A 27,984-nucleotide genomic window follows, 5' to 3' on the forward strand; every position below is an offset into this window, starting at 1 on the left:
GCCAACAGCGATGACTGAACGACACTCGTGGAACGCTGGAATGTGAAAAATGTGGCTGAATGTATAAATAGAATGAATCAAGCAGTTGATTTATGCTCTTCAACATGTATGCATTAGTAATGAAGAGCGCAGTTTGCTCATTTACGTATTGCTATATAAGTATTTTCTGCTTTTATCGAAATCTATGGTAATAATCGATAGTTTCTATGCGCTTTGCAACGGTAACAAGCAGCTGACCCGAGCTTTTTCCGCGGGCACAGCGCAAAAGCTCCGTAGCGTGTTGTCATAATTGTGTCTGCAAAAGCTCGCTTGATTCCATTGCACGGATTGATTCGATTTGCTTTGCTTTCGCTATTCGCTATTCGCGATGTGCCGTGGATAATGAGTCGCCTTGCCAAATGCAATTGACCCACTGAACGAGCCCGCTGTCCCGCTGCCCAGCTGCACTGCATCCACCACTGCGACTCCACGGTGAAATCCAGGCAAACCCCGAGCAGCGCCCTCCCCCCAAATCAGCAGCCACCATGTCAACGGAGAGCAACACGCCCGTGGATCCGAGGGTCCAGGTGAGTGAGGGTTCACCCACATACACGTATACGCGCCAAGCCACCTAATCCTCGGGCGTCGCTTAGGTGGAGCTGGAGAAGCTGAACTCGGCCACGGACAACATCAACCGATACGAAGTGGAGCTCGATGTGAGTGGGCGAGTATTGATTTTTCCCCAGTTACCCCAATTACTTACTATCATTGCTTGCGATCCATGTCCAAATCCAAATAACCCAATAACCAAATAAGGAGGCCAAGTGCGAGTTCAAGCGTTTGCTGGCCGAAAGTGTGGTGAGGATTAAGGCAGCCGCCCACAAGTTGGGCAACTCCATTGACGCCGCCAAGCCGTACTACGAATCGCGCATCTACGCCGCCCAGCTGGCCAAGGAAACCCAATTGGCAGCGGCCAGCCACGAGAAGGCCAAGTCCATTCATGCCGCCGCCAAGGAGATGGTCTATCTGGCCGAGCAGGGGCTGGGCGAGAAGTCCACGCTGGACACCGCCTGCCAGGAGATGCTCAGCCACGCCGCCAGCAAGGTCAATCAGTCCCAGCTGGAGGTCACCGACACCCGCAACGCCCTCAAGATGTGCCAGCTGAAGCTCGAGGTGGCCAACAACCGGGTCGGCAAGCTTCAGGGTCAGCTGAAGCAAGCGCTCAGGGCATCCAGGTAAAGTTCATTGGTTCCCTTCAGGGCACACTGCTTGCGGGTTCAAATGCGTGACTTCCCACCGAAAGTCAAGTGCTGGTGACCCAGAAATTCAGTCCAGAAATACTCCTTTGCAATGATCCATCAGAAAGCCACAGAAATCTCTTCCAAACTAAACACTTGTCTTAATAGTGATTAAATACGTTTCCAAGATGTTTGCTTTTATTTTGCATTAACTCCGGAGAATTTGTAATATTTTTAAACATTTCCTACCTTGCGATAAACGTCAGTTTCTCGAACAAAGTTTGCCCATAAAATAAGAGTTAGCTTAAATATTAGGCTTATTGTTATCCAAAGACTGATACTTATTACCAAAACGCAAGTATGAAATAGTTCTTAAAACTTCTAATGTTTATAAACAGCTAGAAATCCTCAGGGATTTCCGAACTTACGCTTATCTTATTTAACTTGCCTTGGTTAACTTTTAAGTTTTCTAAAACGCAAGTATGAAATAGTTCTTAAAACTTCTAATGTTTATAAACAGCTAGAAATCCTCAGGGATTTCCGAACTTACGCTTATCTTATTTAACTTGCCTTGGTTAACATTTAAGTTTTCTATTTGTTTATTAAATTCTAATTTGTTGTATGCCTTTTCGTTTTGTTTTTTTTTCTTTTGGCGGACTACTCTGTCTTCCGTTCTTTCATCTTTCTTTTAGATTGCAGCTCAAGCGCAATTTACTTTTGTTGAGATATTTTAGCATTATGCACGCTTTGTATTGTACCCTCTGTTCGTGAGTATCGCCGACTTGATTTGGCCACATGCAGCAGGCAGCACCACTAACCTAATCCGCTGGCATCCTTCCCTGATACCTAGGCCCTACTACGAGACCCGGGCGAACTACAATGGACTGCTGAAGGCCCAGAAAACGCGCGTCAACGAGCTGGAGGCGAAGGTCAGTGCGGCGAAGCTAACGTACAACGAGGCGCTGAAGAATCTGGAGCAGATATCGGAGGACATTCACCGGCAGCGGCAGCAGCGGAATAACCTGCTCAACTACGAGGCCATGCTGCGTCAGGTGGACGCCGTGGACACGCTGACGGCGGGTCTGGAGAGGAGTTCCTGCGGAACAGCTGCCGATCTCGAGGCGGAATCGGGCGCTGAGGAGCAGGAGCACGTGGAGGAGGAGTACCTGCGCATGCCCGAGCGTCTGGGTCACCACGAGTGCCCCCACCTGCTGACCGATTTCGAGGCGGTGCTCACCTTCCCGCAGAAACTGGCCGGCGGCATGCACAAGTCGGCCAGCACAGGTGCTGCGGCGGATGGGGAAGCCGGATTGGGACCGCTGGGCCTGCACGCTCCCTACGAGGTGAAGTCGGGCAGCGGATCTCTGGCCTCGGGATCCGCTTCCGTCTCGACTTCGGCTGGCGGAGCACCGGCGGACAACGACATTGATCAGTGGACGGAGATCCGGCTGTCGCATTCGGATAGCACCAGTTCCAGCTACTCGAATCAGTCGCTGCTCGAGCAGCAGGGCCTGGACTCCACGGGCGGCATGTCCGGCGGCCTGGGCCTCGGCCTGGCCAGGAACCATCTCGATGCGGATGCCCAGTCCCAGCACTCGACCTCGTCGTCCGATGAGCCCAAGCGCAAGGTCACCTGCACGACGATATTCCAGGACGATAGCAGTGCATCCAGCGGCGCTGGCCAGCAGATGAGCCGCAAGCAGAGCCTCAGCCAGTGGCTGTCCCGCTCGAATAGCTTCAAGGGCAGTGGACGGCGACAGAGCCTGGATCTGCTGATCGATGCCGGTGACAAGGTGAAGGATGTGTTTAGCTACGGCTTCCAGAAGGTGGGACGCAGCCTGGAGCGCCGCAACAGCGAATCGGAGATGTCCGGCGATTGTGCCGCCGAAGGAGAGGCACTGCTTGGCGGCACAACGGACGCAATGGCGCTGGCCGGCGGCGGAGCATCCGGTGCAGCTGGCAGTGCATCCGGTGCAGCTGGTGGAGGTGGATCAGGTTCAGGATCTGGCGGCGGTGCCGGTGATTTTTTCCTCTTCAGCAGGTCAGTAGACGGTAATGGGGCAAAGGGTGGCGGTCGCAGTCTGCTCAACTCGCTGCACAGTCGCCTCACCAAGCTCATTTGAACTCAGAACTCGGAAATCTGATTTCGATCCCGATTCCGAATCCGAATCCGAAACCGAATTTGAATCTGAATTTGAATTTCGAAACAAAAATATCTATATACATATGTGTACCCGAACCGAAACAGCGATGATCAGCGCAATTTTTGCACCCATCTAATCCAACCAACTACAAAAATGAACAACTGCAAAATTTACTAATAGTACTAAAATTACTAATACGAACAAATTGGCTGCTTTGATTTGGTATCTGCTTTTGCTACTTTCGATCTCACAAATATATCTTTCAAAAAACTAACTGCAACAACTACAACATCAACAATAACAACAACATCAACAGCAACAACAAGAACTACAACAATAACAACAACAGCACGAACGCACACTCGCTTTAACCTCAAATTCTGTATGTACTGCTCAAAACGCAAAAACCAAAATCGAGAAATATCTGTTGTGTTTTTTTCTAAACGTTACCTTTTCCCCTCATCATTAAACGCTTGGAATCGCTTTTGCCCTCTCCCTCTAAGTCGAGTCATCTCCATAACGCTATCCCTGTCTAATTGAATGTTCATACCTATGTTGTATACCCTGTACTCTAGTTAGTGTTTCAGTTGGATAGGTATTTTAGAGAATTTTTATATAAACTTGTTGTCCGAAACTTATTTTTTTACAACCAGTTTTCCAATCTGAAAACTTTATTATAATCGATCCTAAGTATGTACTTATAAAGTAGTATTTGTCAAATTATATTCTCCATTGCTTTTAGCGCGTAATTATGTTCTTTAAAATTAACTTGTAGAACTTAGAGTACCGGTTATCTTGAAGTCGGATAAACCCGACTGTGTTTTAAGTGTTGTAATTGCTAACCTGTACTATCACCCACTATATATTATATGTGTACTTACTGTCTATTTCTATCAAGTCTCAGTTTTGTGTTTTTCGTTCGAATTTCTGTATGCAAAGCTATTACATGCCAAAATAACTAACTTTGCAGATCTTCAGAGCCAAAAGAGTTACTGTCCGATGAGCAGGTTGAGAATTTACTATTAAATCACTTGGTGGATGAGAATGGTGCCATTATAGTGGAGGAACTCAAATCGCCAACAACAACCACAAGCATGTTCCACACACACCAACATCAACAACAACATCAACAACAACAACAACAGAATCAGCAGCAGAAGCAACAACAAAAGCAACACCATCAGGCACTAAACGTGGTGGGAGCCTTGCTGTTTTGAAGCGACAGCGAAATACCCTACACTTAGAGAAAAGCAACACCAATACGCCCTCACCATCACTCACAGTCATAAATGCGGTGATGGGAAAGTCGCTTTTTAATGAGTGCATATATGATCAAAGGTGCCACAAGAAGTATTTAAAATTTAGAAAATTTACCCATTTTTGAGGATGGTTGTAACTTATTCCTAAAAGTACCCCTTTGACAATTTCGAAAACTCTTGTTTGGCCGCTGACAAATCCCATCACTGCAGACATACAAATATGAATTATGGCAAAATTTTACTCTATGAGTATTGGGGGATCTTTACGATCGATCCAAAATGCAATTAGTCAAAAACGTAGCGTACATATCATTCAATACAAAGACAAAGACATCAATCCAGACGGATCGGATGGATGAGCCCGCAGGAATCTTTTAAATCCACACCAACGCACTCAGGCACGTGTGGCAAACTATGTTCTAATCCTAAATAAAAGATGTGCAATAATTTAGTTTATCTAGTGGCATATAAATAAGAAAGTTACATTTTATGCTGTTTACAAAAAGCAAATAACTAAATGCTAGTCAAGAAAACGAAAACAGTTTATTAGTTTTAGTGTGTACGAGCTAAACATTCGGTAAAATGATTTACAAGAAACCCACAAAATACATAAGAGTGTACAAATAATGGTAAACGTGGCGTGCACTGAAAGAAAATGGAGAGTGCGATGACAATTCGCGCAATAGACCCTACAGCAATATTACTTTATGGAGACATTTCAAATACAAACGGCTAGCAAATTGTCCCCGAATTCTTCGGTCTTCTTCTGTATACGCCACTGAATGTTAAATAATTGCATATATTAATACCTGCATAAAATTATATGAAGTGTATTATACAAAACTGATTGTTTCATTTCGAAAACGGGGCAGTTGGTGAATAAAATGGTAAAAATGGGCAAAGTTGATTTTTCTGCCACAACAGATAAAAAATTAAGCAGTTTTTAAATTAGTTTTATTACTAAATAATCAAACATCGGATTTTAAGTTATGCTATTTATGAATTTCAACTCGACACAAAGGCAGTTTTGGGTCACCATTTTTCAGACGATCGGTATATTCTAGTGTAGTATTTCCGATTACAATGGAGCAGAATCGAGAGACGCTTGACAGCCTAGAGATACCCCTACAAATGTCGCTACCAATTAAACCAATCAGGGTTGAGGAAATTGCCGAAGTCATTAAATCAATGCCAATAAAGAAGACTCCTGGCATCGACAATGTCTGTAATGCCACGTTAAAAGCGCTACCTCTCCGAGCCATCCTATACATGGCGAAAATATTTAATGCTATATTTAGGGTGCAGTCCTTCCCAAAGCAGTGGAAAATGGCAGCAATTCTCATGATACATAAGCCTGGGAAACCTGAAGAGGATCCGGAATCGTATCGGCCCATAAGTCTGCTGTCTTCGCTATCCAAGATATGGGAAAGGCTGATTGCCAACAGACTAGGTGACTTTATTAAGGAGCGCCGTATCCTCCCAGATCACCAGTTTGGATTTCGACAGGGACACAGCACTGTGGAGCAGGTTCACAGACTGGTTAAGCACATTATTCAGGCGTTTGACGACTTGGAATACTGCAATGCTGTATTTATTGACATGCAGCAAGCATTTGACAGAGTCTGGCATATCGGCCTACTCTGCAAAATAAAAAAGCTGCTTCCAGCACCATACTATGGAGTCCTGAAATCTTACCTGGAAGATAGGAAGTTCATGGTCAGGGTCAGAAGCACCTACTCAACCCCTTGCTACATGAGAGCTGGAGTTCCGCAGGGCAGCGTCCTCGGCCCGCTGCTCTACTCAATATTTACCGCGGATTTGCCTTGCCCAAATATGCACCATATGGAAGCTCCCAGGAAGGCCCTACTCGCCACTTACGCTGACGATATCGCACTGTTATACAGCTCCAGTTCTTGCACTGAGGCAGCACGTGGCCTCCAAGAGTATCTCAATACTTTGGCTGCATGGTGCAAAAGATGGAACTTAAAGGTAAATCCACATAAGACCATCAATCCTTGTTTCACCTTGAAGACTCTCATTAGGCGCACACCACCCATACAATTTGATGGCGTAACCCTAGAACAACCTCTGCAGGCTAAATACCTTGGGATCACCCTTGACAAACGGTTGACCTTTGGCCCACACTTAAAAGCTGCGGCACGGAGATGCGGTCAGAGAATGCAACAACTGCGATGGTTGATCAACAGAAGAAGCACCATGACACTTAGAGCCAAAAGGGCAGTATACGCCCACTGTATAGCCCCGATCTGGCTATATGGAGTGCAGATCTGGGGTATTGCTGCAAAATCGAACTATAAACGCATTGAGGTCTTGCAAAATCGTGCAATGCGTGCCATCACCAACTGCCCATACTATGTACGTAGCTCAACCCTTCATCGGGACCTTAATCTGCATACAGTGGAAGAACAGATCTCAAGGCACACAAGCAGATACAGTGATAGGCTTAAAAGACACCACAGCATGCTAGCAAGACGCCTACTCCCTGCCAGGCCTCTAAGAAGGCTTAAAAGAAAGGGCTTTGCCAAAACAATTGGACAGCTTTAAAGACCCCCTCGACGTTTGAGACTCTGTTGTTAGTCTTCCCACGATAAGTGAGAAGTTTGGTTATATTATTTATATGTTTAATTGCAATGTTATGGTACTAGTACTGCATGTACGGATTCGTCGCTTTATAATAATAAACATTTAAAAAAGTATTTCCGACCCAATAAAATACTCATTTCCATACGCAAAACCCAAACGACCAGCTGATATATTCGACATATCGATGGACTATCACAAGCACCTGCATCTCATCTCTACGATAGTGCTTTCGCGGCGCGCCGATTAAAAAGAGCAAGAGTTACTATTAACTATACTAATAATATCGCGTGAATCGGAAACGATAACGTTTGTTGTGCGCTTTAGCGGTAACTATCCAATTGGTATATACTTCAACTAACGCTGTTAGCAGGATATAAAATGGCACCAGCTGATTTCCCACACTTGTTCGGTATATCGATAGACTATCGCAGGCACTGGCGGCCCCATCTCTACGATAGTGCTTTCGCTGCGCACTTCGTGCGCCATCGTGCGTCCTCGTGCAGCTTCGCCTCGACTCGGTTCGCAGTGGTTCGCTTCGACCCGCCGACGGACGCTTTAGTTTGGCTGCAACGCTTTGCTGAGAACAGACCGAACGGAAGCGAGCCGAGCAAACCGAACGGCCAAACAAACCAAGCCAAACAATCCGAAGAAATCGCGTCGTGAGGTGTGTGGAAAAGCGGTTAAATAACGCGGCACTCTTAATTGTTGTTCTTATTTTTTTTTCGGTGCTGCTGTGTTCCTCTGGCATTTGTCATTTTTTTTTTCGTAGTAAAGTGTTACAGTGTCTCGCGCTGGTCGTTTGTTTTCTTTTTGTCGTGGGAAATGCGCGCGCGCATTTAAGAAGTGGCAGGAAAACTCCAAACGCAGCTGGTAAAGATTCAAGTTTTCGCCCAAAAAAAAAAAAAAGAAACAAGAAAAACAAAAAACACCGAAGAAAACACGAATGCATGGCCAGCAGATGATAAAGAAGGAGAGCAAGAAGAGGAGCGCGCCGCGATGCCTTCTGCTGTTGTGGTTGTTGTTGCCGTTCTTGGTCGTGTTTGTTGCTGCTGTTGTTGTTGCTGCCGCCTTTATCTGCATTGTCTTGCGTCTTAACTCGTTTCGCTTTGGCCTTTTCGGCTCTCTCTCCCTCTCCCCGTTTTCCACTCTCCCCCACTCGCCTCCTCTTGCCTCCATCGTGTGTGAGCTATCCATGGATGCGCTTTGCCACTGGCTTTGCCTCTCTTCTCCACGTTCCTCTGTCTCTTTGCTACACACGCCTTTTTTTCGGCTCACGGCGGCAGCAGCGAACAGCGGTAACAGGAACAACAGGAACCAGAACAACAACAAGGTGCCGCAAAAAATCGATAACGGTATTGGCAGCGGCGGCAACACAAGAAAACGGCAACAACTTCCGCTTCCCCAAAAGTTGCAAAATGTCACCTGCCCCAAGGATTAGATAATCAAAAAGGGCACGCGAAGAGAGAGCGACGAAAAGGAGGAACGAAGAGAGAGAGAAGGAGAGAGAGCGAGAACGGGAGCGCAACCGGGCTTGCCACGCCCCCGCCTTAAAGCGTGGCTGCCACAATTCTTGTTTTAATTAAGAGCCAAACATTCAATTACAACTCGCTTGCCCTCTCACTTGCTCCCTGTCGCTATCTCATTCACACCCACTTACTCTCCGCTCAGCCATCTATGCATCTTGAACGTACAACAACAACAATAACAAAAACAATAATAATAAAAACAACAAGAAGAGATACAGAACAAGGAGCCAAAAAAGTCGAAGAAGAAGAAGCTGCAGCAGAAGTCCACTTGCAACACAATCGTTGTTGCTTTTTGGGTAAGTGTTTTCCTTTGACGGAATTCAGTTCGAGATAATAAGGTACATTTATACTGAATACTGAGCTACATTCTTATGAATAAGATACAAATGAAATCGGGAGAAGGTTGTTCGAATGGCTTATTGAATATTATTAAACTTAAATTAGAATATAAGTATGGTAAAAATTATATATTACAGATATACACATTTTATGGAATAGAAAGGGGAAAAATAAGATAAAAGCATGAATTCCTCATCTAAACAAAAATAGAAAACAAAACTAGGTATCTAAAATTCTGAGTGGGAATCAATTTAGAATTCAAATAAGTGTTTCATAAAGTTGTTAAACTACATTGACAATTATTATCTTTAAATTGTTATCTACAGATTTATTTTACAAGGTTCCCGTTTAGCGTAGTTCAATAGTTAAAAAGTAACAATATTAATTTATGGCCAATCATTTTTATGACGATCATATAATAATAACTTTTAATAAGAACTACTTGACTTCGTATTTGATCAACTAATGAGTAGACAAGATAATTAGAGCTGCTAAGCCAGTTTAATGACTTCTATTCATAGGTTTTCATTAGGGATCTCGAATTATTAAGCCTATTTATTGCCTGAATCATTAGGGCGATGTGTATAAATAATTACCACCCCTTTTAACAAATTGCCTTTAATACTATAGTTTTAAATGGTGTGTGGTGCAGCTGACACATGTGTTTCTTTTCGCCCCGCCGACTTTTCATATTTTTGTTGTACATATTTATGTTCTCGGCAGTGAGACATGCGACAAGCCTCCGTAAAATCACGGGATTCGTTTGATTTTGCTATTTTTGAAATGGTCTCCATGGCTACATGGCGATGCTCCCCCTGGGGAAGAATGCCCCTACCCCAGATGCGTTTCTCCAGAGAATTTCGCTTTGATGTGTGCCTGCGTCTAGGCCACATCGCATTTGTTGGTAATAGCACTCGGTGCATTGGCCGTCTTGGCCTTCGAATTGGTCGCTAAAAACCATAGTTACACGAACAATGTAGCCTCTTCACATGCAGTTTTGCTGGTCTCTGCGCCACAAGTTCTTATTTTTTATAAATACTTCATCTAATGCGCACCCACAAAAAGGTCACTGGATGCTCGTTTTCATTTGGAGTTCAAGGATATGGGTCAAGTGGCTTGCTGGGGGTCCAAGCATGTGCGTCTTATGGCCCATCAACACCCACAGATTATCGTTTTGCGGGCCACACAAACACAAAAGAAATATTAAAGGACAATTTCCAAAATTGCTAGCACTTTTTGATATGCCAAAATTGCAAAAAAGAAACTGCCTTCATGGTATCAAAAATCTTTCGTTATTTATGGTAATATAAAAACCAGATTTATTTTTAATTCAGATAAATGTTGTCGGGAAATCTTCAGAATTTTTAATTTAATTAAATGTAATATGGACCGTATCGTAGCTACGATATTTGTACGATCTGCAGTTTCTTATGCAACATAGTGGTTGGACAACATTCACAATTCTCCACACTGGGAGTTTATGAACATCAGCATCAGCATCATCATCCCCATAACCACCTCCCCTGCATCCAATGAAGAAGCTTCGCTTCTCTGACTTGGTAGTGCCACTGTTGACACGCTCCAAAGTGTTTGCCTGAACCCACGAAGCACCTACAGCATTAACATGGGCACACGGAAAGAAAATGGGCTCAATAATCAGCAAAGCAAATACAAATACAAATAACAATGAACGTAGGCGGAAGCTAAGTTTAATTGGTTAAACAACAACCAGACGCCTAAAACAAAAAACAACATTGGTGGCCGTTTTTGTTTCTTAAAGTTAAATATATCGTATCAGCTTATTTTTAAACTAATATGGTGCTTGGTGACTTATTAACTTGTTTTCTTTAAATGCGCAAGGGTATTTAAGCGTCGACTAGCGAACATTTTTTGCCCAAGTCAGCATCTTAAAATTATTGACAAATGCGTCGCTAAACAGCTGTTTTATGTAGACATAAAAGATACTTTGTTGTGTTATAATTAATAAACATATTCTCGATAAATGAGAAACATGTTTTTGTGTTACTTGCAACTCGCCGTAGATATATTTTCCCTGTGCAGCATCCACAGGCACATGGGCTCCATCCGTATCATCCATCGGCAGCCACTTCTCCATCTTCCACAGCATCTTCAGCATCTTTGCGGCAGGGCAAAGTGTGTTCTAATGGTTCAATGAACTGTGACTGTGACCACAGAATCTCGCAGATGCAAAAGTTCCCATTGTTCCGTACGCACTGCCAGTTTATAAAAGCCGCGTTGTTCAACTTCGCAGAATAGCCTGACCAGCCTCACTTGAAAAAATGGGAACGAAAGCAATGGAGTTCTAAAATGCTGTGTTTTCAAAGGATTTGTGTTTCAAAAGATATTTGTGAATGAAGTATTTACCTGTGACAGAAACAAGTTCAATTATTTTTCTCCCTTTCAATTATTTGAATCTGTCCTAGTTCAGTTGGATGTTCTTAAAATATTGTACAAAAGTAACAATTATAATTAATCACATCGCAAAGCACCAATCAAAGTGCTTCGAAAATGTAGGAAAATTTTCCAATTCGATTTTCCATTATGGCATTCCTCATACAAATCGTAAATCATGGCGCCAGTCGTGAATTCAATTAACTTTGGAACACAGGCAGACAAAAACATGGCCAAAGATTTTTAATTGACTCGCACATTTTCGTTTTCAATTTTTGTTTTCAAAGGTTCAATATTTTGCTCACGACTTGTGCAAATAGAGTACTTAAAGCAAGCGAAGTAACAACGAATTCGGCATTTTTCGGCCAATTATTTATCCAATGCAATTTCTACTTGGTAGCAACATGTATAGTCTTTGATTGAAAGTGTGTTGCCCAGCTTGTATTCAATTGAAACTACAAGTTATTCCGTAATGGTAGTAACAGCTCGCCTAGGGTATTACCGCATCGGCTTAGCCACGTTAATAGGGTACGCTTTTCGGACTATTCCTGCCTGAAATGTACAAATTCTTGTTGCTCTTGACGGGGTGACTGTGCGTTGGGCCAGGTGACGAAGCCGTCATCGTTGCAGGGAACGTGACATGCATGCAAATTGTGCATTGACGCGACACCGAGAGTGCAACCTCAACCTCAGACCCGCAGAAATAAATAAATAAACTGAAATACGAAAATAAAGCAGAATGGGGGAAACAAAATAGAGACCTGCGGCTGGCGGCTGGCGGCTGGCGGCGATAAGGCGAAGAGGTGCCGAAAGAGTCAGTTGCCTCTAACCTTCGGCGAAGTGAGCTAAATTGCCTGACAACAAACTGTCTTTGGAAATCGCCTCTGAAAAGTGCAAGTGGGCGGCTGATGGGGCAGTCGTGCCATTGAAACCGACCGAGGAATTACAAAAGAATCCACTTCCTACAATTTCGCCCGGCAAACAAGTTTTCTAAGCCCGCCAGGTAGAGAAGAAACTGCGTTTCTTCCTTTAATTTCGTTTGAACATATTGCATGCTTGAATGGTTTTTGAAGATTACTATGGTATTTTTTACATTTCATATATCCTGTGCAGCAATTGTTCGGAAGATAGTGGTTCCAGCTAAATAACTAATGCGAATTTGAGCAGCGGAATACGTGCAGGTCAAAATTCATTGCCAAGGCAACGTCGTTGTTTCTGGTTAAATAATAAATTGAAAATAAGTTAAGTAATATTATTACGGCGACAGTACTTGACTTCGACAACCTCTATGCACTTCATTCATATCATACACAAGTGCCCATTACTCAACTCGTCGAGCGAACAGCTTTTGAGGATTGATTTTATTGAGTTCTCGAGCAGATATTTCTAGAAATTTGGAGTCTCCAAAGTCAGAAGTGTATGCTAAGAAGCGATACATTAGAAGTACATCACTGACTACGGTCCACGTAGTGACGAAGCGCGCTAGGAGTCAAGCTGAGAAAAGGTGGCAAGTGCAACTATGGATCTTATCTGAGATTCGGTTCGATGAGATAGAGAAAAGACACTGCTGAAGTTGGACTGCAGCAGTGGATAGAGTTTTGAGAGGGGCTGGGGGCGCGGTGGGGCACAGTCCAAACTGGTTCTCGTCGCAGTTTGCATGCCACATCCAATTGGTGGCGTATTTGGGTCGCAGTTGGCGGCAGCGCTCCGTTGCAGTTGGCAGTTGGCTGTTTTGCAGGCGTTGGCCAATTACGAGCACATATACGTTTCAATTGATTTCTAATTAACCATTTTGCATTTGCTGCGTGCCAGTGTCCATGTGTGAATGTTCTCACGTGTGCACTTGATCCGCTTCGGTTCCATGTTTCATGTTCTCTAATGCCACTATCCGTGCCACCTCCACGCTGCCCCATGTGGCATTCAACCAGGTGTAAGGGTGTTGGCTTTTCCTATCTATTTATCCATTTGTAGGTCAAGCAGCGTCTTTGTTCGCTTTGTGTGGGCAGCGCAAGATGAGCAGACATTGATATCAAGTATACGACTAGTAGGCATGTGCACTACTTTTCATCACACTTGAGCATGAAGAAAGTGCTTTCCAAACCGATAATCAGCTCGACCCCAATTGGCTTTAAATAAATATTTGGGCTGTTACAAAAAACGCGGTAAATAATAATAAATATTAGGTCTTTGTATGTAAAAAAAGAATGCTTTTTGAATCGATTATATTCGATTGTGTTATTCGATTCGATTATAGAATTTTGGTGGTAAGAAAATGCCCATGATTGCAAGCTTCTGTTGAAATATATATACCCCGTGTAAGAGTATAACAATTTGTAACTTTCCCATCTGTGCGAACAGTTTTGTTTTTGCTGCCCCCGCTCGTTTTTCTTTGGGATTACTAAACGCCGTCGCAGATCAGACTGACACCCATATGCGAGTCAATTAGTGCATGTAGGCGCAAAAATTAATTTGTTCGCCGCCAAATGTGACAGAGCCAGCAAAAACATAGTGAAAACCCCCTGCTCGCCATTTGAAAATTAACCAAACTGAAATTGTGAGAGAGATCTGCACTGCGAATCAATTATGGACATCACAGATAAATTGAAGCCTAAGTATCTGCAACTCTTGAGGAGCTGGAAACCATTTGAATACCCTGTAGGCAAGGAGTCCATGCCAATTGTGCAATGTATGCAATATAAAATTCGATCGTTGACCGCAAAATATAGTATTGAATTTTAGGGCATTCAATCAGTGTGTTTTTCACACATGTTTCCTGTTGCCGTTCTAAGTTTGATGAACTTTTGACCAGCTGTTTCAGACCACTTTGGCTACAGATCTGTGAAGTTGTGAAGTTGCTGCCTGTGTGTTGGGGGTAAATCAATCAGGCTTAAGTGCTGGCCAGCAATTCAATCCCCGCTCACTACAAAGCTCCTTAGATAGCGGTGGCTGTATCCGAAGTCTATTGGCTCGAATGAATAGTGAGTAGTCTGCAGTGAGTAGTGAGTAGTGAGTAGTCAGTAGGGAGTAGTGAGTAGTGAGAAGAAAGAAGTGAGTAGTGAGTAGTGAGAAGTGAGTAGTGAGTAGTGAGTATCTGTGTGTGGACAGCGGAATGTGCTGGCAATTAAAATGAACTCACGCTGGCAACCCTGACAAAAACGTGCCGCCAGCCGGACAACTGCAACTTCAACTGCAACTGTGCAAAACTATCTGAGCGGCAGCTGCTCGGAGTCGAAATCAAAAGTGAGACTGAAAAACCTGCCTTCTGTATGAAGTCTGGCTCCAAAGCCAAGCCACTTACACCAAAAGCGCGCGCATTGATTAAGTTTTGAGTTTGATTTTGATTTTCATTTTGATTTTGATTTCGATTGCGATTTTCAGCACTCGATCGCAGTCGAGTGAACTGAAAAGATCAGAGAGAAAACAAGACACTTGCGCACGCGCAGCAAATTTGTAACGTTTGAGCCTCTAAACGAGCTGCGAATTGAAAAACACTTGACGGACTGACAGGTGAAGACAGATCAAATTGGCAATGCCCTGTGACGAGATGCTGGAATTATAGTTTTCATTAAAAATGCAATCTAGATTGAATGGAAATACCGGATTAGGAACTCTTAGGAAGTGCTGTTGCAACGTTTATAGAGGCTGTTTTGAAAGCGTTTACTTATAAAAAGAAAAGGATGTAGAGAGCATTAGAATGAGTTATTAATTGAATATAGTAATCATTTTCAGTTAGAGCAATAGCAATTCACTATGCACTACCCTCGAATCATCTTGAACATTTTAATTTAGGCACTTTGCAATTCAATTTCATAACAAAGTCATAACTTGATCGTTGAGCATTGGATGGGCTGAATTCATTCATTGCTTCGACTGTTTATCTAATTGCCGATTTGATCGACATGACAATGATCAGTCGGCCAGATGATTGCTTGTGTCTTAAGTCCCCGCCCCAATGTGGCCAGCACACCGATCGATCGCCGATCAATCAATGCCATCAATCATGCATGAGCGAGTCAACGCTGGAGAGAGAGTGGATTGACAGGCCGCTGGGATTCGCAGGGGCGCTTGAGGGGGCCAAATGGCCAATACGTATACGCCTCTTGGACGCACTCGAATTACACTAGCCTGCAAATCTGGGAAACGTTGAAAACTGTTTGTGCAACAGCTAAGCAAGAAAAAGCTAAGTACTAACATGTGTTTTTGAATATTATAGTCGTTCCGAAACAATGCGAAGCAAAGCCCTCTTGACAGCCAGTGTTCAACTTGCTAATGGTCACAATTAGCTACTCCAGAATGAAGTGAAACTGTATCCATCCGCAAGCCGCATTTCAATATAAACTTGTTGGCCAATTCAGGCTGCTGGCTGACCAAACAATTATCACGCAATTCGCTTTATGAAGTTGGCGCCTGCCACTTCGAGTCTCTTCAGATGCTCCATTGGCCATTGCCCATTGATTCCAGCAGCACCACTCGAACATGTCAGCGAATTCTCAGGCCTGTTTGCTCGACACTTTGGGTCAAGTTTATTGGATTGCCTTGGTTTGCTCAGCGAAATTAATTAACATAGCATTGACAGCTAAAACCCCAGTCCAAATGAAATGAAAAGCACTTTTCACTTTGAGGAAATTATGCAATAACGATCCCAGACATCTATGATAATTTACTGACCAGTTTCAGACGACGTTTAACGACATTTTCCAATCCGCTTATGGCAAACAATTAAGAACGCTGAGCACTTGACAATTTATTGCAGTTATAAAATGGTACAAAAAATAAATAAAATTTGAAAATCTCATCTACAGACAATGACACTTCCATTTTGACACACATACAAAGTGGTTAATTAAAAAATGCCAATTAGATTCCGATACCCGATTTCGTTAAGTACTCAAGCACGTTCCAAGAAAAATATAAAAAGCGAAAAGCAAAATAAATCGCCAGTGATTCAAACGGGCAAGATATAATAGTTCTCCAAAGAACCAAAGGGTCTGCCAGGGGAAGTACTATTTTTAGCTGTTTTCGGTAAGCTTGTAGTGCCGAGTATTTTCATAGCTTATTGTTTTTGCATTGCTCAATATTCGCGTGACAAGGCAAAATGTCAGATGTTTCACATATGTTGGTGGCACAACAAATTATACTAGTATACAAAAAGAAAAGATGAAAGCGAAACAGACGCGACTCTTTCCCATTCGATTCACAATGAGCAGTTCAATTTGCTGAACCCAGTCGAGTGTGGTGGCCAAAAGTGCAAGTGTTGTTCGTAAAAATACCATTTCCAATATGATATTTTACAATGAGTGGAACACATATACTTTGTGGCCTAGAAAATAGTTAGGTTTATTGATGGAAAGGGCGATTCATTAAAGGTTCCTTCGTAGTTCAACTGAGAGATGCATCTAATCCACAGTGCAATTCCCGATCGATTCCAATATGTGTCAGTGAACTCCAGAGCTGGCATTTGACCTGTCGGAAAACAGGAACTGCGGCTAAAATTATAATGCCCCTTCCTGTGAATTTAAAAGGCAGGCCAACCTGCAGTGGTAGAACTGCAAAAGTCTCAGTTGACCCCAGCCTATTGGGACTTTCTGGAAATCTAAATTCTCCACAGCGGGAGGGGGAAATATAAATAGATTTCCAAATGGCATTGCAAACAGACAAACAAATATCAGTGCAGTGGAATCGACTTCAAATCGGTGGTTGACGAAAAGGGAAAAAAGAGTGTGGACAGGGGTTAATCAGCTCTCGAGTTGCGCTGATAAAATGAAAACAAATTTCAAGTGGCCAGAGCAACTGGGTATACAATAAGTTAATACCTAGTTTCAATGCTGAAGGGCATATGTGACTGGTGAAAAAGCTATAAGTATTCAAATAAAGATTTATTGTATAAATAAATCTTGAAATCTAAAAACACTATACATTTTCCCGTGTCTGGCAAAACTGGTTTGATTTTCTGTTGCATGGTATCTATAGGGTCGAAACACTTTTGACCGATCTTACGTCTTTCTTTGCGGAGGGTCAGGAAACTTTCGCTACGGTCGCAGTGGCGGTTTGATAAGACGGTGAGATAGATAAGCTAATATGGGAAGCGCTATACTGAAGTGCGACCGTGAATATACAGCTGTGATCAAAATAATAATTGTATTGCCACCACCCTTGAACTTCCCTGCCATCCTACATATCTATGCTAAACAGTACAGGAAGTATTACTTTATCATTATGTACTGCATCACTGTAAAATCTAAAAAAATTTGAACGAAGTGCTGCCATAATATACCTTTATAATACACAAAGTATGGCAAGTTTGTTAGATTTTTAGGGAATCTGGTGCTTGACTTATTATCATCTCCGCTTATCATTGATGTCTTGTGTCTACCCCTTGCTGTTTTGTTTACGGCCTGAAAGAGCAGAAGACCTTTTATCGATTCGCGATTTGGGTAGTGATGTCATGGGAAATATGTAGACAGATAAAGAGTTTTGCGTAGATGGGCAAGTCAACTGCCTACCGAAAAGGAAGCAAAGCTCTGGATGGCACGTCAAGGTCAAGTGGAAATTGCGTGCCAAATGCTGCAACGGATTTCTGATTTATGAATTATATTATTTCTTGTGATAGCTGTTTCCTCAATTATGCATTGGACTTGGGTGCAGAAAGCACTTGCAACCTAGCAAACCGGATTCGGCTTAGTTTCGAAACTTTTTTAACTACTATTTCATATTCCAAGTTTATTTTAATTCTCATAAGTATCCATATTTTCGACTATTGATTATCATCCAAGTCATTTCAATTCGAAGTAAATTTTATTTGCCATATAAAAGAAGTTGACATTAGCTTTTACAGCAGTACATAGTATTTATCGTAGACGATAAACAACTTTCGATAGAACCGATTGCGATGTCTGGCTATCGATGACGCCCATACCCCGTATGCTATTATCCAAGTCATTTAATTCGAGTGGTCTGCAGTCACAATAAATGTCGTAAGCAACATTGGTCTAAAAAGGACATTGGACTCATACCCACATCCTGGAAGGACTTGGCAGGTCCTTCAGAGCAGGTCCTTCAAGCGGTTTGTTGTCACCACTACTACTACTACTGCACCACTGCTGTTGTTGGCAGGCCGCCAAAGGGTCATCAGCACCGCGAGCGCATAATGGCTTGAGTGTGTGTGCGAGTGTGTACTTTTCTGGCTTTGCTGGGTTTTCCCAGGTGACGAGGACAAGGAGGCGCATGTGTGTCCTGTCGCCTGGGTGGCTGTGTGTGTGCTGGTGGCCGGTAGGAAAGGACACTTTGCTGCTGCGCCGGCACCTGTTTCCTGTGTGCGTGGGTCGCTGCACTCAAGACACCTGCAATTCATTTGGCACATTTGGTTCAACAACCCAGAAGTTTGCCGTCCATGCCTTTTGTATCTCCTGGTGCGCTTTAGAATGATACTGTTTATCCCCACCGACTGGCCAGCTCAGGATGGCTCCTGGATGCTGATAGTAATAATGATGACGCTGTTCATGATGTCCAGTATCCGGTCTTCCTCTTCGATTTTGAAGACCAGATGGAAGCAGTCAAAATGTCAAGTGCTGACGAATCATCTTTTTCATCGCCTCCTTCCGCTTGTCTTTGGCAGGATAAAAAGGCAAACGTTGGCTTTATATCTTTTTGTCGTTTTAATTTCACGGTCCTGACGTTGAGTTTTCATTTGTCGCGGCCTTTTTGTTTTAAGTATTCTAAGGACAAAGTCAATGACAATCGGGAAATATTATTTCTTGCGCTGCTGGCGTTTCGTTTATTTTCCTTTCAGTTTGCTGTTTCGGTTAGCTTTTGCTGGCTGCCATTTAAAAGTCAACACTTTAAGTGAGATGTTCCGACAAAATGACCAGAGACATTAGGAAATCGCTGATGGAGGGGAGATGCTTTTGAAAATGATTTGGCAGATGTCGATTATGCTGAAAACTCTTTCAGTTTCCATGGTGGGATTTTGCATTATCAATTTAAAGCAAGCCCAATACATAATAATCATTTGACAAGCAATGTGTATTAAAGCATTATCTGAAAATACTTTTGCACAATCTAAATTAGAAAGTGTACTGTTTTGCGCTGCGAAATCATTTTCCGGCCTCACAAACTCAGCAAATTATTGAACTTAATTAACGACTGTTTCGATGAACACATGGAAATCAAAAATGAAGCGCTAAAGTAATGGGATTTTTGTAAACACTTATCACTCATAATCGACATTAGCAGTCAAGTTAATCTAAACACTACCGCCCGTGTGTTCTGTTTGTTTTAGATCACGGGATCTATTAAAACTAGAGATTCCTGCGCAGATCAAAAATGAACTTATACCTATAAGTTTTGAAAGAATTTCCTGCTAATAAGACTGCTGCATCTCAAGTTTTCTTTACAATGCCCGTCTTTCTAACAATAACTTAGGAGCTTTGACTAGGTCAAGAAGGAAATAAACAACTAGATTTTAAAGTGATTGTGCTGTCATGTTTCTAATTAGCGAAAACGTCAAGAGGAGAAACTGAACCTTCACGAAGTAGTTAAATTAGCTTTGACCAAAATTTTCCACATCACTTGGATATCTCGACTTCATTTTCCTATCCAATTTCGAATGCTATGAATAAATTCCATTGAATTTAACCCCCTATTGCATGTTGTCATTCGGTTTGTTTTCACTTAAAATAGCAAATATTTAATATTCATAATGCTCGCCCGTTGACCCAACGTCACTTCAAGTATCTTGGATGTCTGGGGATCGGGTAAATGTGGAATTCGGATTCGGTTTCTGCTTTTTCCCCATATTTCTTTGCGTGCCATGCATAAGATAGTTGTATACAGGCGCATATTCGGGGTCTAAGTGGCCAAGGTTTTGATCTTACGAAATAACTTACAGCTAATAGCATAGATTACAAATAATAAGTTTGCGTTTTGATCGCGAACATTGCGTCACAGCGAGCTACACCTGCATCTTGACGGGATTACAAAAATTATAGTTATTTGTGCAAACGTCGTTCCGATAATCGTTTAGCCATTAGTTGAGCGGGTCCAGAAAAGGGGCGATTATCAGCCTATATCATATCAAAAGCTTTCCACAGATGTGCCTCTCTGTGGTTGCAATGATCACTCGGATCATGCAACTTCCGGTTGCAATTTAGGACGCTCAATTGTGCATGCTGACTTCAACAGAGATGCGATGGAGCAGAAACGCGCAGATGTTCGCTATATGATCATAAAAAATGATCTTTGAATAAATGGGATTGGCTCGAATATTTCAAGAATTTTTCCGTATTTCTCAATGGTTTTTCCCAATTATTGCATACATTAAATATTCCTACTGATTTTCATTGAGATACAAATGTATCTTGCACTCTAAGCGTTTGTTTATGAAAGTGGTCAATATAAATATATGTATATAACTTTTAATTACACAACGGGATCACATAACCTTTATGAACCCCATTTTCCGAGGTTAGCATATAAATTGCTAGTGTACCTAGCCAATATTCATTTATTATTCAGCTTGGATGCCAAATATTTGATCAGCGTACAATGTTCTCTTATCTGAAGGCTGCAGAAAATCCTTGATTCTGTCTATTTACGAGTATGTGTACCCACAAATTCCCATTTGAACACGGTTTCGGATTCGGAAGGGATGCATTACGCGCGATTAACCCGCTTGGAGCTCCAGATCGTTCAGGGCGCTCAATCATCTAGCGGTTAAAAATAAACGCTTTTTATTGATTTTATTCTGTGCGATGGCCTTTCGGGTAATTTGCATCGTGCCCTTGCCGGGCTGTGTGCCACCACTTGAACCTCCACATCCACCTCATCCATTCCAACCAGTCCATCCTGCCGTCATTCATTCATTCATTGCGGATGCGAAGCCACGTTCGCAAAATCGGAAAGCGATTGGATTCCTAGGCTAGAGGTTTTTACATATGCTCAATGCGTTTCTTGGTATCTCGCGCCTTGTGTTTTTTGCGTTTAATTAGGCGCAAAAATGCAGTAAAAAGCACGGCGAACCAAGGAATTCGCTGAAAATCCCTCAAATACAAATTTAATTTGCTCCATATCGGCACGCGGTAATCAAGCGACACTGAAAACTAATTGTTAGTTAAAACATGCAGGAACACTCAAGAATAGCGGATTCAAAGCTATAAAGGTGAAAGATTTATAAGTTTTTTATTTTACTTCTAACTATTCCATAAGAAATCAAAATTACAAACTTGAAACTTTCCTTAACTCAAATGTTTAGGCCCTTTATCTTTCCGAATGCAGAAACCGCGTGAGGAATACGGAATAAATGTGGTATTGAATCATCTGGCAGTGCATTGCACTGCATTGAAATATCCAGGGAACGTGTAAATAGAGGCGTCGAGTCAACAGAGCACCTACCTAGATAACATTACTCCCACCTCATAAACTTCTTCCAACTTCCAGTACAGTAAAGCAGCACAATGGGAAACCGCATTCAAAACATCTCAAATAGGTTATTCGACAAAGAAGATGATGATGAAAAGATACGTTTTCGGATAGGCAGCTGCCCATTTCCACTCAACCCACTTGCAGTATTTCGACTAAAATACGTTGCTCTTACGAGAGCCCCACTGTACCTGTTGTTGAATCTAAAGTCAAGATGGTAGTTCGGCAGCAATGGCCAATAAAGACCAAGCCAGGTTGCTTTGTTGAACTCCGCGGTGTGGAGGTGCAACATGTGTACTTTATATGCATCTATTTGCCTTGCCCATTATCTGAGTGCAAAGTGTAATGCGTTTTCAATTCTTATCGTATTGAGGTGTGTGCACTGGCTCGCTTTTGTCCACGGAGAGCACAAAGGCATTAAAACGTGCCTCATATGTGCTAAACAAAACTAATTAACTAAAAAGTGCCCCTTAGTCGCCATCGAAATCGAATTTCGCGCACTTGCTAATAAAAGCACTAAAGCCCAACAAATGGCCACCAAGTTTTATGGCCTTTGGGGGCGGGATTTGGTTTTTGGAATGGGAGGCAGTGCCTCACATATACGAGTTCCTTGGCGAGACAATGAATTTCGTGTGGCGCCAAGTTTCACCCCCAAAAAAGTCTATCCTTCATGTCCCGGGGTCTCCATTCAATTTACGACAATTTTGGAGGGTCAGCTAAACTGATTTTGTTGCAAAAGCCCAAACATGATGGCCTACTTAAATGGCCAATATGAAGAAATAAACGAAATATGTGTTGGGCCGCAGCGAGGAATTTTAGATGCAGATAACACTAGTCCACAAAATATTCGAAATATATTCGAGATTCTGGCTTGAAGTGCAAGTTTTTCTAACTTCTTATCTGCTACAGACGATTTGAATCAAGGTAGCCAATAAATGATACTTTTTAGATTTTTGATAACCTTTTGTTTTGCTCACCACTGTTATAAATTATTTGGTAAAGTGGACGGCGAATTGTGCACCGTATCCACTAATTGATTTTGTCTTGCCACTTGCCGGGCCTAAAAGGGGCAAATTGGGCTTGCCGAACAACATACACAAATATAATTAGTTTTTGGATAGTCAAAGGGACACAACTTTGTTGTCTATCAAAAGTGTTTTAGTAGAAAACTTGGTCTAGTACAAATTTCGCTTCCGTTTGGCAGCACACGGCGTGTGGAAAAATGTATTTATGTGCCACATGGCGGATGAGTGGGAATTGTCGGGTTGTTTGTGCAAAGATGATAGATGGGTTTTTGCAGCATATTTCTTCCGAAATGTAATCCTTTAAAATATACAACAAATATTTTGCAATATTTTATAGACAAAGCAGCCTTACATATAAATTCACTGCATTTTACCCATTAACTTTTGGCAATACACCTGTAGTATTCTTAGCCTTTGAATACTTCCACACTCTTAATTTATTGCAGTTCCTGGAGTTTTCCTTTGGGAACCATAAATGAATCCGAAAATCCAATCAGTTTAGTGGGCCATAAAAACCGTTTAATATGGCCAAGTACATTTCTACGATTTCCTTTTTTGCTAAATGTTTCTGTTTGCGTCATTTGGCTGATGCTGCTGCTACTTTTGCAGCGGCTCCTCTATCTTTCTATCTATCTATCATCTATCCATATACATATCTATCTTTCTATCTATCGGGTTGTGCCCTAATTCGCTGTGCGGGCGCCAGACGGGGAAAGGGAAAATGAAAATTGAGTTTTGATTGATTATATGGCGAGAATGACGCCGATGAAGACGATTAATGGCGGAGCCCATGAAAGTGTTGCAAACCTAATTGCTGTCAATTGCTGGGGCTAGAAAATCAATCGAGAAAGCGCAGCAGAAAATCACTTGCGATGCATTATATTCGCTGATCCATCACGCACCGCAACCCTCAATGTAGGCCCTTTTTTGCGCAGTGTACTCTTGGCAAGCAACCCCTTTGGACTCTGATCTCCGCGATGGTTGCCTGTCAATGGAAAACAAGAGGGAAAACACACGAAATTGTCATGTTTTCGCTTCACGAGGGGCTAGTACATAATATTGGCTAAATGAATGGGATGCCAAGTAGGAGCAGCGCGTGTCAAGTCGATACGTTTCCCAATCATAACATTCTATTTGATTAAATTAATTTTTAGCCCTGTCTGTGGAATATAGCATCTCAACTAGTAGCAAAAACAGCTCGTCGAAATTTATGTAGGACACATAAATACAATTTCCAAAATACGCACGAAATGCCCACTTGACGTGAATTTATAATGACAGCAATTTTTCCGTTGCGTTGTGTTTTTGGCCTATAATTTTTGTTATTCATTTTTTGTGTTGTTTTTATTTTTTAGTGTTTTCTCACTGTTTGGTAGTTTTGTGGCTCTGATCCGATGAACTTGCAGTGTGAAGCACTCGCATTTACACTTGCATAACTCAGAAAAATTCGCTTGAAAACTTGGCGTGCCGCAAATAGAATTTTGGACAAGCCCACACAGAGAAGCACATAGAAAAAAAAAAAAAAATAAATACAACCTGGTGGTTTTGAAGACATTAAGTTGGGGACGAGTAATGTGGACGCCAAGAAATTGAAAATATTCACGTTTCATTATATTAATGTCGCTGCGAAAATGCAAATTCGAAATGCGCACATCAAAAATGATTCAAACAACCCACATAAGCAAACAAACAAGCGGCGCGAGCAAACAAATTGACAGGGAATCAACGAATAAGCCAAGCCAACTGACTGAATGGCTGAATGGCTGAATGACTGACCGCCTGAATGACTGAATGACTGACCGCCTGACTGACTGGCTGACTGACAAACTGCCACCGCACAAACAAAAGAAACATCCATGTTGACGTCTAATTGTTGGGGCTTCCATGGAGCCAACTGTTCAAACACGAGGCTCTACAAGATCTGCTGCTGGATCTGGACGATGCTTGCCCAACTGGGCAGGTTACCAACTTCGGCATAATTTGCACAGTTCGTTGGCATTAAATGCGCGCCAAGTTCGCCAAAGGATAGGTGGATGCCTAAAAAATGGCTCAAACTGAAGTTGCCAGATACAAGTACAGCAAGTATCTTGATATAACCAGTGTCATCCCATTCAGCTAGGATTCGTCAGGGTCGGAAAAGGCTCCATTTGGCTTTTGGTGGCTTGTGAGTAATGACCTTGAGTTTGGGACACTGGCGACGCCTTCGCCGTGTGTGTTCCAGCAAAAAGGTTGCGCTTGCCACATCTCTGAGTTGCACACATCTGCTCCACCGATGGATGCCTAAAAATGTTTTCATGCCTAATTGATTTAGCGTCTCGGGCATGGCCGAATATAGACATCGATCCAATGGCGGCCAGCGGCCAGCGGCCAAATATTCCACGCTGCACTCGTTAAAGCCGGCTAATTACGGATTTTATTTGCAAAATGAATTTGTGCATAATATTTTAATGAATTCAACGGATTGCCGCATACAAATCGCAATTAATCTGCCACTGAAAGACCGTTGTCAGCAGTACTTGCCACCCATCTCATAATATTTTCAAGTGCGTGGGCTTGTGGGAAATTTGTGCTGAACATTGATTGATTTCACGCCAGCTTCGGCTTGCTTATTTTTAGCGGATATTTTCAGCGAACTTGGGAAATGTTATTTTAAACGATTTGGCCAGGGGGGGGGAGCGGGCTCTCGACGTGGATATGCTGTTGGACATTTTCCCCTCCATTGGTTGTGTGCACGAGCACCCATTTCCTATTTCCCATTTCCCATTTCCCATTTGCCATTCTCCGTTCTCCATTTTCCATTTTCCATTTTCCCCAAAGCCGGCCCACTGACATGCAACGCCAGGCGGATTTCAAGGTGACCTGCTCCCGCTTACACTGCGGGAAATGAGGGGCGCCTTCTGCATTTGGATTTGTTTGTTAAATCCAACACTCTATTAATAATGTTATGTATCTATATCTTCAAAGGAACATAGCATAGGCTAAATGTATGATTTGCATTGTTCCTCGCCTAAGTTATGTACATGTTTTCTCAGTGTATCTATACTATACTGCTTGTGGAACATAATGCGCAAGTAATGTGTCCCTTTGGGTTTTCCCGTTGTGGGAAACTACTATATACTATATATTTAAAATATTATAAAAAATGTATTAAATGCAATATCAAATCCACTTGCAGCCCCTGATCTTGGCGGCCCCAATCCCTTTGGCAGGCGTCGGAAGGAGCCGCTCGGCAGCGGCAGCTGCGGCGGCGCCGCATGGACCATGCCGTGAAGGCGACGCGCGGCCGCCCGCTGAACACGCTGCGCTTCGAGAACGATGAGCTGGAATGCCTCTACCAGCGGTACACGCTCAAGCTGCAGCGGTTCTCGGTGCTGGGCGTGGTGGCCCTGGTCTTCGTGCTCTGCGGCGTGATGGCGGCCCTGTCGCTGACCTTCAACAACGCGGCCACCTTTCACGTAAGTAGCTGAGCATCCTTATATGGCATTGATTAAACGTGTTTCTGGCCACTCCCAATAGAACGTCTTCAATGCGATCGTGTGCGGACTGTTCGCCGTGGTGCTGGTGCTGCTGCAGTGCTCCGTGATCAAGGACCACCACCTGCCCACATTGTGCTACGGAATCCTGCTATTCACGGCCAGCATCTGCGTGGTGTCGATGCCCACACTGGGCAGCGTGTTCCCGGTGGACACCAAGGAGGTGATGGCCGAGGGCGTCTGGCAGATCGTGTTTGTCGTCTTCCTGGCCTATGCCATGATGCCGCTGCAGATCTGGGAGGCGGTGGCCTTTGGCATCGCCCTGCCCTCGGTGCACATAAGCCTGACGGTCTACAAGATATTCACGGATGCGCTGCGCTACTTGGAGTATAACCAGTTGATTGCCAACATAGTCATCTTCATTGGTGTGAATGTGGCCGGCCTGGTGGTGAACATCATGATGGAGCGGGCTCAGCGACGCACCTTCCTCGACACGCGCAACTGCATCGCATCCCGGCTGGAGATCCAGGATGAGAACGAGAAGCTGGAGCGACTGTTGCTATCGGTGCTGCCGCAGCACGTGGCCATGCAGATGAAGAACGACATCCTGTCGCCGGTGGCTGGGCAGTTCCATCGCATCTACATCCAGAAGCACGAGAACGTGAGCATCCTCTTCGCGGACATCGTCGGATTCACGGTGCTCTCCTCGCAGTGCAGTGCCCAGGAGCTGGTCCGCCTGCTCAACGAGCTCTTCGGCCGCTTCGACCAGCTGGCCCACGTAAGTTGGGTCAATCCTACGATAATACCATTGCCAGACTTAATTGTAATTTGTTCCCTGTACTTTGCCCACAGGATAACCACTGTCTGCGTATTAAGATCCTGGGCGATTGCTACTATTGCGTCTCCGGCTTGCCAGAACCACGCAAGGATCACGCCAAGTGCGCCGTGGAAATGGGACTCGATATGATCGATGCCATTGCGTGAGTATCCGTGCAGAAAACAGAGTCTTAATTGATAAATAAATTGAGAAAACGCCGTCACTGATAAGCAATCACCTGCGTCACTAGTTTTAAAACCTGTTTGATGTACATAGAAGTGTATTGTCCAAACCTTTGGTTCGTTGTGTCATTTGCTTTAAGCCCTGTTGGTCATGCCACAATTAATTAATGCACCTTCGCATTGCTGCTGCGTTGCACTTCAATTGTAATCTCATGCGAGTTCCCTTCCTTCGTGTTTTCAGCACCGTGGTGGAGGCCACCGACGTCATCCTGAACATGCGCGTGGGCATCCACACGGGCCGGGTGCTCTGCGGCGTCCTGGGGCTCCGCAAGTGGCAGTTCGACGTGTGGTCGAACGACGTGACCCTGGCCAATCATATGGAGTCCGGCGGTGAGCCGGGTCGGGTGCACGTGACCCGCGCCACCCTGGACTCCTTGTCCGGCGAATACGAGGTGGAGGCTGGCCACGGGGACGAACGCTCCTCGTACCTACGCGACCATGGTGTGGACACGTTCTTCATCGTTCCGCCGCCACATCGACGCAAGGTGAGCAAAGTGTTTGTTGTGATAA

General features: G+C 43.4%; 2 protein-coding genes across 11 annotated transcripts in view; both read left to right on the forward strand.

Moving 5' to 3' along the window:
• Nucleotides 1–2: 2 nt before the first annotated feature.
• On the forward strand, nt 3–5,449 carry LOC6550734 (lisH domain-containing protein C1711.05). 3 transcript variants are annotated; one of them, XM_015155807.2, is made up of 6 exons: nt 3–566; nt 633–695; nt 796–1,214; nt 1,910–1,984; nt 2,068–3,258; nt 4,332–5,449. In XM_015155807.2, the coding sequence occupies exons 1-6, from the start codon at nt 525–527 to the stop codon at nt 4,576–4,578; spliced, it is 2,037 nt and encodes a 678-aa protein (XP_015011293.1). In that variant the 5' UTR covers nt 3–524; the 3' UTR covers nt 4,579–5,449. The 3 variants fall into 3 exon arrangements, with proteins under 3 accessions (XP_015011293.1, XP_026838306.1, XP_001978157.2); XM_026982505.1 differs by having other exon boundaries at nt 1,917–1,984; XM_001978121.3 differs by lacking the exon at nt 1,910–1,984.
• Nucleotides 5,450–7,663: 2,214 nt separating this feature from the next.
• LOC6550736 (Ca(2+)/calmodulin-responsive adenylate cyclase) overlaps nt 7,664–27,984 on the forward strand; it is a 31,304-nt gene continuing 10,983 nt past the window's right edge. For 5 of the 8 annotated variants that reach the window (XM_026981498.1, XM_015155813.2, XM_015155814.2 and 2 more), the window contains exons 1-6: nt 7,664–8,094; nt 8,893–9,046; nt 26,118–26,397; nt 26,459–27,193; nt 27,268–27,395; nt 27,656–27,959. In XM_026981498.1, coding sequence (XP_026837299.1) covers nt 26,197–26,397; nt 26,459–27,193; nt 27,268–27,395; nt 27,656–27,959 — 1,368 coding nt within the window. In that variant the 5' untranslated portion in view covers nt 7,664–8,094; nt 8,893–9,046; nt 26,118–26,196. The remainder of the gene's footprint in view (nt 8,095–8,892; nt 9,047–26,117; nt 26,398–26,458; nt 27,194–27,267; nt 27,396–27,655; nt 27,960–27,984) is intronic. The other 3 variants (XM_026981497.1, XM_001978123.3, XM_015155812.2) reach the window with 3 other exon arrangements.

This window comes from Drosophila erecta, unplaced genomic scaffold (genome assembly GCF_003286155.1).
Source record: "Drosophila erecta strain 14021-0224.00,06,07 unplaced genomic scaffold, DereRS2 tig00000126-arrow-pilon, whole genome shotgun sequence".
Taxonomy (NCBI): Eukaryota; Metazoa; Arthropoda; class Insecta; order Diptera; family Drosophilidae; genus Drosophila; species Drosophila erecta.

What these genes read in the sequence shown, in the direction of transcription:
- LOC6550734 (XM_015155807.2), top strand. Translation starts at nt 525, where the DNA reads ATGTCAACGGAGAGCAACACGCCCGTGGATCCGAGGGTCCAG. An exon ending in GATACGAAGTGGAGCTCGAT is followed by an intron (nt 696 to 795) that starts GTGAGTGGGCGA and finishes TAACCAAATAAG; the next exon opens with GAGGCCAAGTGCGAGTTCAA. An exon ending in TTGTATTGTACCCTCTGTTC is followed by an intron (nt 1,985 to 2,067) that starts GTGAGTATCGCC and finishes CCTGATACCTAG; the next exon opens with GCCCTACTACGAGACCCGGG.